The following is a 14,339-nucleotide window of genomic DNA, read 5'->3' on the forward strand; positions in this document are numbered from 1 at the left end:
ATTTTACAATCTTAATGGGTACCCTGCAAGATGTCACACACACATAGGATTGGACAGTTACCCTCCCCAGTCCGGCCCCTCTATATTGATTGGTTATGAGTCTGGAGCAGACATATGGCAGCTTAACTTAAAAGCCCTATTTGTTCTCATGTCAATTTTCGGCAACTAGTTATGTGGCAAAACATCATAATTTTACTAATAACTGCCACAATTTAAATATTTTCTGATTCAGCTAATCATGGGGAATTACATAAAATGACAGCCAGGTCTGCACCATTGTGCACGGCTGTTTGACATTTTTCCACTATTTTCACAGAAAGCATAAGAGTTATGAACATCTAAATTCCTAACCATATTCCTAATTTTACCCTTCACCAGTTCGCCAATTCTTACATTTAGGAAATTTTTAGATCAGCCAGGAACCTAGGTTAGCTGGCCATTACAGATCCCTAATTTGTAGGTGCATGAATTTTATATCTCCAAAATCGCCTGGAAATTACTTAAAAAATGGTACATAAATGAATAAAATCTGCTTTATGGTTGCTGGGAAAAAGGTCTGAATGATAATAATAGTCCTTTAAAATTAATAATAAATCTTCATGTGGGACAAATGTCAATTCTCCTGCCTTCAGGCCATATGGTCTCACTGGGCTCGCCTGTAACCAGAGTTTTTTCTTTATCAGTCTCTTTGAAGTGGGTTACCTGTTTGAAGACAGAGTTTCAGGCTCCCTTAATTGAATTGTCTTCACAGCTCCCCTCATCACACCTACTGTCTACATTGTGGTCATGCATCAGCCAGGCGAAATGGTCCTGCAGAGACAGCCGGTCTAAAGAACACTTGGCTTTCCACACCTTCCAGATCAAGCCACATTTTATTGCAGTTGTAAACACTAGGATGCCAGCATTCCAGTGTTGACGTTCCTTGTGAAATGTGTCCAACAGCCAACAACAAGGTTTGCCTCTGACCTACAGGCATTTTTCCATGGAAAACAAAGTGGCTTTTCAAATGTCACTGGTACTTTGTATGCAAAACATAATATATATTACTTTTTGTCAAAACTCATTGTGTCTTTTTCCCCTGACATTTTTTCTGTTAGCAGTGGTACACTGTTCACATCTAAACTGCAAATACACATGCCTAGCTGTTTATTGGAGTCATTGTTTAAAAATCCTGCTTTTCAGGTGAAAGGGACTTTCGGTTATCACTTGCAGCCACAAGCAAAGCCGTGTTTGAGTCAGGGTTGAAAAATCTGTTCTTTCATGTGAAAGGGACCTTTGATTTTTCTTCTTGCTTTGTGAATTCAAATAATGTTTTTCCTTGGGTAATGACAGGTAGACCTTTTTCACATGGCCCTGCAGTTTTCATTTGCAGTCACATATGCAAAGCCGTTTTTGTGTCAGTATTGAAAAGTTCTGCTTTTCATGTGAAAGGGACCTTTGGTTTGGGGCCGTTGAATGCACCCCACAATACAATGCAGTCATCTTTTCAACAATCTATAATAAAGAACACAAACCGATTTTCTTTTTTCAAATAACAAAAACCCAACATGTTTCAAGAAACAATTCTCTCCTTCAGGGGTAAAATCTTTAGTCTAGGCTGTAAGTAATGAGAAAAAAGACTGATATGAGAAACTCATAAATAAGTTGTCACAGTGGCCATATTAAATACATATGATTTCCAAGACAATAATACATCGTAGTGTTGATAAGTCACTTCATAAATTCAAAAATCCAATCGGAATGTGGAGTAGCTGAATGTATCATCTTGTGAATTCTTCTAAGCTATTCTCATAAAACAACTAAAAATCTGTAAGGCAAAGAAAATTTGTTTTATGACTGGCCTATAATACAAGAGCGCTAAGTCGCTGGCTCTCAAATAGGCTCAAGGTTATCTTACCTACTGGTAGGTCTAAAGGTCTTGACCAAATGTCTGAGGAATGCTTGCCTCTGCACTCCAATTCCGAAGCAAGTATCAATAGGAAGGCAAAATCTGCAATTACTAATAAAAGTCAATCAAATTGCCAAAAGCAACATGTTATGTTTCTTCAAAAAGTTTCCATAAAACTGCTATTTCAGAATCTCAACTAGGACCACAATTCCTTATCAGTTAGAGGACCCCAGGCAATCACATATTTATGTAGGTATATATGCAGAGCCTAGATGTAATTTGAGAGGATGTTCTCCAACATGTTGTCAACACATACTAAATACACCTTTGCAGTGGGAGCTGTGAGTACAGCTCAGCAGGAATATACAATTCCATTATTAGTTCAAGATTGGAGAAGGCATACATGCACGAGTGTAATGGCCCAATTTAAAGGGATGGATGCATCCAATATTCCAACATGACTCATATTGACTGGTATTTATAAAAACACCTTAATATTGCCTTCTTTTGAATGAGGCATCAATTTAAAAACTATGCCATCACCTCTATCAGAGTACCCGTCAATTTTGCTTTTCAGTTTTCAAAATGTCTAATGGACTTTGCATCTGAACTGAGTTTATTACACGAGCTATCAACTGAATTTAATTCAAATCTGGCATAGGATCGCCGTATTTAATGATATAACAATATAACATTGGTGAACTTATTATTTCCTATCAAAAGCAGCAATTTGAACCAAGGACAATAATCAGAGCTCATTAATGGAACAATCCAACATGGCACTCTCCATTTTGGACAATGTGTTTAAGATTACAGAAAGTCCGTTTTCAATGTCTGTAGAAAAGCAGAGGAGGAGGGGAAACTCATTTCCGCGAGGCTATCAAACCATGTACTGCATGCTGAATGTATACTTTGTTTCACACAAAACAAGGAAATCCCACGGGTGAGTGATATACAAGTATATTGTAGCCATGCTCAATTGGGCGGGTCAATATTGAAACATATGGTGCATTAACTATGACAGTCTTTACTTTCAGAACAGCTCAGCTATTAAACTGAAATGCTGTCAGTACATTAGCGGAGTGCATTGCAGGAGATCAACGAGTACTGCACGCTGAATAATCTTCTTTCGCTTCAGAACTGGGAACCATACGTGTGAGTGGTGATTTATCTTATTACACCGAGGTCTGCTAAAGCACACCAACAATACTTTAACACACAGTGTTTGAACAGTGAAACCCTTCTCATCTTTAGGATGACACAGCTACAAAGCTGAACTGTTGCTATCACATCAGCCCAGCACAGCCATATCTAGGGAATCAACTACTTGCCGGCAGCATTAAAGTAACTGTTTAGAGGGCAACGCTGCCTGCCAAGTGCACTGTACGTTTATGAACAGAAACACTAGAACATGCTATGTTTTTAGAGGATCGGAGAAGAAGAATAGACTCATGTATGACCCAACTTTACATGGGCTAACTTTCACATCATTTAAGATAACCAATAACAATGGCACATTCGTAAGGAGAAACATATATGCCACAGTGAATTGGCTTTTCGATATCACTTGAATTGGCATTGGGGATTAACTTATAATAACCTGCCCAGCTGCACTGCACAAACCCCAGGGCATAGTGGCATAAGTAACAGATACAATCACCTTCCACTGCAAACACAGTTACAGATAAAGTCTAGCCACAGCACCTTGTATTATATTTGCAAATGTTATCTGTTTTATAACCAAGGTCATTAGTTATATAACACGGTAATGTGAGTTTATATTTTCTCTTTATTTTTCTTTCTGTTGTTCATTTCTTTCTGGCTGTCATATACTCACAATGTGATTAATATGTGATCTGTGATATGTTAGAACCCAACAAGGGACAATCTTGTATTTTCCAGTAACATCCCTGAAGAAGAGCATGGCTCGCAACACATGTTGGATGATTATTTGTTTTATTTGATTAATTACTGGATTTATTTGACTGATTTTCCGACATATCATGTATGAGTTGGAAAATGGCAGATGGCTTGTTTTTCTAGATTGGTCAACTGTTATTTCTTGTATGAATTCGAAAATACATAATATACTAGCCAATACTTACTACATGAATCTGGAATTCTTAATTGAGAGGCGCTCATTGAGACTTTGTGTGATTTCAGTTTATTTCGAATTTGGGGCATGCTAGAGAAGCATTCCTGACTGTCTCAAGTGAGACTCAGGGCTTTTTTATAATCTACGTTTGTAGCGCAGGTCACTGGTTTACTGCCACCACTAGAAATTCATATTATTTGGATGCTTATTTTATTATTCAAAAACTGGCCAAATTGAAGCCCCTGGGTCGGCCTTCAGGGTGATTGATTATGGGTGCAAAAAATGATTTAGGTATGGAAGAATTTAGTGATGTTAATATCAATGTTCAGGTGGTAGTACTATCTATTAAAGAGAACAGTTGTATTTTCCAATTGCTAATCATTAACATACATTATTCCAGCAGGAGTAAAGGAAACATCTAATATTTTGACCACTATTCAGCATATTTTAAATTAATGGATATTCAGCAAACCCCAGCTGTGTGGTATGCATCTCTCTTGTTGTATACCTCTGTAAAGTGCTCTGCTGTGTATCTGTATTGCTGTATACACCTGCAAAGCTAGACCTTCACTCAATAAATACCTTAATAATAATAGCGGATTGTATATGATAATAGGTAACCTTAACTTTCAGCGAGGTCCGGTCCAGTTAGATAATAATGTACAACCTGGTGTAACTTTAAGGATACCTCAGATATATCCACTCCTAGAGACTGGAGCATTTTTATTGATAGCCATGATTTGCTTCAATTATATCTTGAGACTGATTTTAAATAAGTGTCTCCTTATATTTGGTCAAATAGATCTTGCTTTACTGAGATAGACCATATCCTTTGATCAAAATGTTTGTTTAATGATGTTAGATTTTACCTTTTTTTCCAAATAATTAGTGATCATGTCATTTTGAGATTACAATTAACATTTCAAAAGATCACACCTAGTAATCTAGTCAGCAAAAATAGGCTAAATGGGAGCACAAACAGACTCATTTGGTCAGAAAAGAATATGGATAAGAGGTTGTATTTGAAATGTGCGCAGAATGGTATGCTAAATAGCCCAGACCTTGGAGAATATTATGATAATATCAATGAAATATTTGATCGCATTGTTAGATTACAAGGGTAAAATAGTTGCAACATTAAGCAAAATACAGGGAAAATATATCATGTCAGTGCTGAGAAGAAAAGGTCTTGTAATACAGCCATCAGAAGAATCAAAAAAAGGTAATTAGTCAGACTGTAGTACAACTCCAGATAACTAAAACTAAATTAAACAATATAAACACTGTCTTATAGCACATAAAAGCTTGATAGCCATTATGCAATAACATGTTATGTTTAGTGCCTTGAGATTGCAAGATTCACATAAACCTTGCACTATCTACAACCCCATACTTTAAATTGTACTAGTAAATAAGAGCTTAATCCTACTTCCAGAAAGTGTTCTTGAGAGTACACATGCAATATTTACTATGTAAGGTGTACTATTGCAAAGATTTCTGACTATCCAGTTTTGACATATGATGAAAATTGTCTGAATTTCACAGCTGAGGACATTGAAAGTACTATTTATAATTAAAAAACTTCTCTGATTCCCAGCCCAGCCGGGATTGCTAATGACACCATACAAAACTTCCCAACGCTATGGACTAATGTGATCTACAATGTTTTCAAGAACATTGTTGCTAAGGGTGACATTCTAGATAGCAGGGAAAGATCTATCATTATCCCCATTTACAACAAATGTTTCCATGATTGCCCCTCTTTCCCCTTTTGGTGATGGTTGACAACCTATCTAAAATCTTTTGCTATCTTATCCTGGAGAAACTGAATGAATGGATACATTAGCATAATGTGATTTTGTGCCAACGGACTGGCTTTAGAAAGGGTGTCAACACCACTGTTAACATCTGGTGTTTACTTTATTTAATTTGGTCTACTTTACATGATCAGAATAAGGCCCTGTATATATATATGCTTTGTCAACTACACAGGGGCTTTTGATGCCATTAATAGACACAAACTTTGGAACAAATTAGAGAAATGCGGCTAGACCCTTCGATTTTACATTTGATTAACTCTTTATACTCTGATACGACTTCTTCACCTAGAATTAACCAAGTAGGACATCTATCTTCTGATATTCCTACTAAGTTTGGTCTAAAACAAGGATGCATTTTCGCTGCTGTTCTTTATATTATCTATGTCTCAGATTTACAAGAAGCATTGCAGAAATGTAATAATTTTCCTCCACATATTTGGCAGCATTCCATTTCTTGGCTTACTTAAGTGGACGATCCAATCATCTTCAATTACACTGCTATTGGGTTACAACGTAGCATAGAAGCCCTATATGACTACTTTGTACTTAATTATTTAAAAATGAATACCAAGAAAAGTAAAATGATGATTATAGGGGAAAATAGGAAAAGGCATCCTAGTTTTGTTCAGAAGAAAAAAGATACTGTATTGGAAGTAGTTAATAATTATATGTGCTTAGGTGTCCCAATCTATGATAGATTGAATTCTACTTTTTTGCCAACAATGACCAGTCACACGAAGGGTAATGGTATGTCTCTAACAGTGTTTTCTTTCGATGTAGCGCCTATTAGAAAATCTACAATACCAGCATTATTCCAGGCGCCTTGTATGATTTGGGGGTCTTTCTTGATAAAGTGATGTAATGGCTGAAAACTCTTAAAGGTAAACTGTGGGTGGCACTCTGCTTTAGGCCTCCCAAATTCAATTACAATAGAGGCTATTGGCAGTGAGTTGCGTCTGACGACTCTACTTATTCAGTGCAAAATTGTCAAAAGCGTATTTTACCGGAGGCTGCTTGAAGAAAAAAATAACGTCAATCTCTCTATTCTTGCTTTGTTGAAATCCCTAAAGACAAATTAAGTGATGGTGCTTTAAAGGTTTGAATGAAAGATGTCAAGACCTTTTTAAATTTGATTGATTATACAATTACGGTCCCTCTGAATTCCGGTTTGGCCTGCAAAGAAATCAAGCTAAAAGCAGCCAATTGGGACAGGAGTAATAGCATTAGTTGGTTATCTGCCAAATCGGCATCCCAAACGTACGTTTTACCAGCCTTTTTAATACATAAACCTTTTGGTTATATCCTGAGGACTCGAGATTCAAGAATTTGACAATTTGTCATGAAACTATGCTTTGACCCTCTGCCTTCATATGCATGGTTGGGCGCATGGGCAAATAAACCATATATTGAGGAAAAGCCGAGTATGTGATTTAGATATAGAAACAGCAGATCATTTGTTAACTGTACCAAATTAATTGATGTGTATCAAAAAAGGTTACAGGAAATGTGTATACACTCTATCTTTAGGCAGGTGTTTAGTCTGGCAATTGTTCTATTTTTAATGCAGCAATGTATCACATTTGGCGGGAAATAGAGAAGAGATTTTCCTCCAAGGCTATACGCTTTATCATGATGATTCTCAGAAAGTACTCAGGGAGGTTTTCGTGCCATGTATGGTTTGAAGTCTTATATATGAAATATGTATTGGCTTTGTTGTATTTTGCTGTATTTTGTATGTGTTTTGTAACGAATGGTGTAAAAGATTGTGTTTATTTAACCAATGCGGCCTAAATAAAAAAGAAATTAAACAAAACTAAAGTAAGTTTGTGCTGTTGAGTCCCCTACATGCAATATTCAACTTTTGTAAGACAGAATGCAAAAGAGAAGTGTGCATCAATGCGAAATCACCTTTTCTCTTTCATACTCCACCTTGTAAAACATTTAAATGCTACCTCCAAATTCCGCTTTGCAGATGGCATTTACAGTGGATTTCTATAGAATGTGCCTACATTTAGCAGCAAAACATTAATTGTTCTTTCAGGATGGAGGATGGATGCATGGCACAGATGTTAACTCTGCTTTGTGTCTCTTCTCCACTTGGAAAGCTTTTGAAAATCGGGTGGAGCGCTACATCCAGGCATACAAGCAATGCGTCTTCCTTTTTACAAATTCATTTAGTGCTACATTTTAATGTGCACCGCTTTAGATATTTGCCAACCAGCTAGGCGCACTGTCATACCTCGCAGGAGTGATGCGGCTGCATTGGCAATGTAGAATGGCAAAAAGAGAAAGAGAAGAAAAGATAGTTCTGGCAAGGTTTCAAGGTGCAACAATGAGGACCAGGTCAACTTTTCAAGCTCCCTCAGGAGGTTGTGTTGCAAATAAAGGTGCTCGAGGAAGAGGCGTTCCAGAATGTAGAGCCTTTAAAGTGTGTTGATGCCACTACAAGCAAACAACATGGCTGGTGTCTCACGGGAACAACGTGCATTACACTATTTAATACAATTTAAAAAAAAAGAAACTTCGAATCACATAGAAGAACAAGTGACAGAAACAACAGGAATGTGTCAAATACATCACAAGGAATTCATTCATTGTAAAACACCTATAGAAAACTTTAGGAAAACAAATATACAAAACCTGACACATCAATAAAAGTAGTATAACCACATCATACTACAGACTCCTTCATACATAAATATACAGTGCGTGACAGTTATAGAGATTTATATGGAGATATGCCAATGATCACATGGGGCCATACACTACAACAGCAGTTTCATTAATAACAGAAGACCATTCGTAGTGGAAGTGGTCATTACAACGCATTCACACTTTGGCAGTCAGAAGTATGTGAAGGTTTCCGGGTAAACCCAGGTGCGAGACCATAACATGCCTAAAATGCTTAGTGTAGCAAACAGAATGCTGGAGAGTTAATACAGTGTTTCATTAACTGCTGGCATGGTCACTAGCCAATCAGGAAGCATATAACGGAGGCTGCACTAACAGATATAAGCACACATTCCGTGCAGCCTAAGTTCTTCTTAGCCAGAGCCCCTCGCCCCCTTTCTCACATGCCCCCCCCTCTGCAGGTACCACGAAACCTCAGAGCACCCAATCGCAATTGTGAAGGTCCTGAGGGTTTCTTTGAAAAGGGAAAAACAAAACATACACATGGGTCTCTGAAGCAATGCTGTAATTCTGTAGTCCATTTTCCATGTTGATGATGTCATGTTAAGCAACATAGAAAATGCACTTGAGAAGTACAGCGCGACTTCATGGAGCTTTGTGTGCATTTGTTGTAACTTCTTTTATGGTTTCAAATGAGCCCTTTGCACCTGTTTGCAGTGTACACGGATGCTAATGGTGATATATAACGCCAGGGACTGGGTCGACACTATTGGTAACAGCATGATCCCCTTGTTAACTCATTCAGCGGTCTGCTACCCACAAGATCAGCCTGTCCGCCAGAGTAATGCCACCTTATCGACAGAGTGTTGGGTGACTTGCTGTTTGGGGAGAGAAGATCGGATCTTTGTAGCCCCAGGATGAGCCAGACACCATGATTTGGGCTGTCCATAAACACCCTACAAGGTCTTAAATTTGTCAGCTGGCTGGCAAATGCACGTTCACTTGCAGCCATCTAAGAGGGGGACTACTATGGCAGGGGCTACCATGTTACACATCCTTGACATATATTCCTCAATGACAATTATTTTGATTAAATTACTGTAGCTTATGGAAAAAGTAAGTTAGATAAAAAATAATGAAGTAGACAGAGGGAGGGAAATATGTTCCCTGGAAGCTCTTTTTCATAAGTTGCAAGGAAATGCCTCTGATATTTAAACTTAGTCTTATATATTTCCTTTAACTTAGAGGACACAGAAATATTTCCAATGTAATAGTTGTTGTCACTGTACTGAAGATCTGTCTGGGTAATTATCTATTCCTTCAATTAATGAGCAACTACATGAATAACTCTTCTAGATTTCATAAATGTACGTCTGGGGGATTTCCATGTTGCAAAAAGGAAAGAAAACGAGATGTTTACTGCAATTCATGACCAAAATCAGAAACATGAGTTTGATGGATGAAGTAAATACACAGTCCATGCAAAGAAGATTTTGCTCAATAGTTTAGATATCCTACATTATAAATGTTATGTATATATTTAGGTTGGACCTGATCAAAATGGATCCATCTACTCTAACATTAGGCACATTGTTCTGTTTGTTTACGTACCTCGTCAGCGCGGCCAACAGCTCCATAAATCTTTGCCATCTGTCCAATCAGGCTTGGGAAAACGTCTCCAATTTCTTTCAATGTTGGAAGGTAAGTAGCCAAGACTAATGGTTCATAGCTTGACATTTCTACAAGTATGTTGAGGATCATGTCGTTATGGTTGGGGTCTCTTAATTGGCTGATTAGAAAAGGAACTGATTCAATCAAAACCTATGAAAAAAGAGAAACACATACCAGTTCATAAGAGAAGCCATGTCAAATGCAATGTACTACTGAGGTGGAGAATTAATGTACTAAATACAAATTGAGCTCAATCGACCAATGCAAGTTAGTACAGAGTAATCACTTGTTTGAGTTGCCCAAGTCATAGAAATGTGCAGGTTACAAATTTCACATAGGTGACATGTACAAGTCAGGGATGTGTATGAGGGCAAAGGTGTTGCTGGCCAATGCCCTTGCCTACATCATTTTAAGGCCTTGTGATGTTCACTGACACATGATAAGCACACTGGGTGCTGGTGATGTATTTCTCTTTGATGTATCATCATTCTTTTCCACTAAAGAGCATGTGATAGCGTGGGAGCTTCAACCAGCCAAGGAGAGACATGTTTTAAAATATTAGTTTAAAATGGTACATTTAGAGTACACTGTTTGTACTAACTTATTTAAAAATAAAAAAACCTACAATTTTAAATCGGTTAGGTAGGTAAACACAAGAAAACATCCAATAGATACCATGTGAACAGCACAGAGGAGCATTTTTCAATGCCTTTCCATGATGTCTTTGCCTACTTTATAAGACACTCATATCATTGTAAAACACACTTCATGGTGCCTACGTCCTCATTATTTGTGAATATTATACCTCCGTAAGAAGGGCTTTTAGTGCTAGCTGTGTCAATAAATTCCAGTTTTGACAATAGAACACTCATGTGTTACTGTGCCCAGTAATGTCAATGTTTGTCACTATAAGCATACTCATGCTGATTAAATCCCGGAATGCCAGCATTTGTCACTGTACACAACTGTGATGGTTCTGACCAGCATGGCCAATATTGCCATCCATAAGAACACCCGTGTTGGCGGTGCCCACTTCGTTTTGTGATCTCAAGAGGATGTTTCCCAGAACTTGAAGAGCAGGTTTCGATCTTGGGAAAGTCCCTGAAAAGGAGTCGAAACTGAACTGCAAGGCAACAAAAATGTTGGGCAGGATTACCTATTATCATTAATTAAAGTAAGCAACAGAAAAGGAATATCTTATGCGAATGTACAGGGTGAATGTGTTAACTCTAGGTCATGTAGTCACACATCTAGCATTGATCTGCAACTTAACTTCCAGATATTTCTTCCACCAATCAGCAATAACTTGCAAGCTTAATAAATAAATAACATTAAGATTGGCAAGTCCATTAGACTACTATTCAAATCTACATGTATTTATTGCAATATCTTATCCAAGAAGGCAGTGTCCACTGAGCAGTTTAGAAACACTGCCGCATTTGAAAATGTTGGGAAGAAAGTTAGATTCATCTCCTGTATAATCTGTGGATTTTGGGATTCATTGGAAGAACTCTATAGACTTTAAGGTGAGCAGGTACCTTGCGTTTCCTTAGATATCCTTCAACTGATTGACATTGTTCCGACTCAACACTCCTTTCCTTCCTCCTTGTCCCTACTGTGTGTTGTTTACATGCTCAACCCTCTCCAAGGCATGTCTTACTTGTTTGTATGTGAGGTATTATTACAGGAACATGCAGTCCTCTCTTTAACTTTATCAGCGAAGCCAAAATGATAGTTGTACCATTTATGACGCAACTCTGTGTTCAGTTATCTGATTATCTGGATTGGGAGGAAACTTCCAAGTATGCTTTTAAATTTCACGTGGCTGCATTATATTTATTGTCTTGTATGATTGTGAATGGTTGTATGTATGAAACAGTCATGCTTTATAGGACTTGATCATTTCCCTTTTCGTTCTTGTATGACGCTATAAATAGAGACAAGGATACAATTGAATAGGTCTAAGGGAAGATCACCTTCGCACTCTCCTTCACACCCTGTGTTCAAAGAACAATTGAATACAGAAACTCAATGTGTGGTCCCCTATTGGGGAATCTTTTGAATTTTATATAAGGTACAAAAAAATGCATTGGTTGACAAATTAGATTTTTCACCAAAATATTTTCCTAAAACACACATACAGGACGTGATCACAAGGGCATGAACAGAAAAAAAGTCAAATGCTTGTGTATCAAATCAAGGGGTGAATCTCTTACTGTCACGGTCTAATAGACAGCATTATGGTAGGTGTAACTGAACATATTCTAAACAATAAACAACAAGACAAAAAAACACAATGTTCTTTCTGATAACGGTGATGCTGCACTGTGAGTAAAAAGGTGCATCTACACTGGGGTGTTTCTGCCGTCTGCGCGGGCTAGATGAGCCTTGTGTCTACCACAGCATTCATCAGGACGAAGTCTGTATGTGAGGAGAATCGTGGAGTGCTATGTGGAGGAAATTCCACCAGGCACTAGTATAGGCTACCGTCTCAGGTAAATAATCCCAACGACGTTGCTCTCATTAGGGACTGGGATCTGCGATATCCTTGTGAAGTTCACAGTCCTTGTAGTTGTTTTCACTCGCGATGTTCGCGGGCCGCATCGTGCAGACAATGAAGCTGTTAGTTACGCCAAGCTTCCTGTTTTCCCTGCCACGTAGTGACTCAGCATTCCGCGCAGAGCCCTGCAGAACATTGTCTGCATGAAGCAGCCTGCGAATGCCACGAGCGAAAGCAACTACTAGGACTGTGAACTTCACGAGGATATCGCAGATCCCAGTCCCTAATGAGAGGAACGTCGTCAGGATTATTTACCTGAGACGGTAGCATATACTAGTGCCTGGTGGAATTTCCTCCACATAGCACTCCACGATTCCCCTCACATACAGACTTCGTTTTGATGAATGCCGTGGTAGACATGAGGCTCATCTCGCCCACGCAGACGGCAGAAACACCCCGGTGTAGACGCACCTTTTTACTCACATTGCAGCATCACTGTTATCAGAAAGAACATTGTGTTTTTTTGTCTTGTTGTTTATTGTTTAGAATATGTTCACTTACATCTACCATTATGCTGTCTATTAGACCATGAAAGTAAGAGATTCACCCCTTGATATGATACACAAGCATTTGACTTTATTTCTGTTCATGCCCTTGTGATCGCGTCCTGTATGTGTGTTTTAGGAAAAAAAATTGGGGAAAAATCTAATTTGTCAACCAATGCATTTTTCTGTACCTTATATAAAATTCAAAAGATTCCCCAATAGGGGACCACAAGTTGAGTTTCTGTATTGTTCTTTGAACACAGGGTGTGAAGGAGAGTGTGAAGGTGATCTTCCCTTAGACCTATTCAATTGTATCCTTGTCTCTAAGTAGCCCTCCTGGGCAGAATAGGTTTCTCGCCAGGAGCCCAAATTTGTAAATCTGACGCTATAAATATTCATGAATGTTTTAAATTGTACTCCAGATATTGCAAGAAGAATAAGAAATATTAATGAATCTTTAACTATTCACCTAATACCAGAGAGTAGTCTCTAAGTGCAGTGCTGGGATTCAGACCTGTGATGTTCTGCATCATCTTGCTCCCAAGACAACTGTGTTGCCCATGAGATATCCTCCTGGCCTATCACATATGACAAAATGGGCATACAGGAGCTAATGGATAACATGTTTATCAAAAAGGGCACCTGGTTGATGTCTTGCTCTAACCAGGTGGGTAGTCACGTATTAAAGAGCAAAAATGAGCAAGGTCATGGGATACCTGGCTGATGAACAAAGGGTGAACACACATCTATGGGGGTTACACCTTGGTAAGTGTGTACACGTTACTGTAAATGAATTCTGACAAAAATGTATCAGGACAATTATGAGTACTGCAGTCAGATTTTCAATAAAACTGCAGTTTACGTGTTTGTAGATACACTTAACTAGGAGTTACACAAGATACAACAATATTTACACATTTTTCAGGTATAGTAACCGGGTTTGTAAGTGACAAATTTCAAATATTTGTAACGTCTTTCCAATGCTTACACATCCACTGAGGGGTCCTTGGGAAGGAGACCAGGGGATTTAGTGAGGTGATAGCATGTAATAATCAGCACATATACATCAAAACAATGTGAGGTTGAACAAGGACAACGCAGACAATATAACGGTCAACTCAATGCAACAGTGTTTCGGCCAGAAGGTGAGCTGGGATGAGCTCTGATGGTGTGGCCTTCATCAGGACGA

General features: G+C 38.3%; 1 protein-coding gene across 5 annotated transcripts in view; it reads right to left on the reverse strand.

Annotated features, from left to right (window-relative positions):
* VEPH1 (ventricular zone expressed PH domain containing 1) overlaps positions 1-14,339 on the reverse strand; it is a 2,478,904-nt gene that overhangs the window by 1,976,460 nt on the left and 488,105 nt on the right. For all 5 annotated transcript variants that reach the window (XM_069618443.1, XM_069618442.1, XM_069618440.1 and 2 more), the window contains one exon: positions 10,046-10,255. In XM_069618443.1, the coding sequence (XP_069474544.1) occupies positions 10,046-10,255 (210 nt within the window). The remainder of the gene's footprint in view (positions 1-10,045; positions 10,256-14,339) is intronic.

This window comes from Ambystoma mexicanum, chromosome 10 (assembly GCF_040938575.1).
Source record: "Ambystoma mexicanum isolate Mex_15411 chromosome 10, UKY_AmexF1_1, whole genome shotgun sequence".
Lineage (NCBI taxonomy): Eukaryota > Metazoa > Chordata > Amphibia > Caudata > Ambystomatidae > Ambystoma > Ambystoma mexicanum.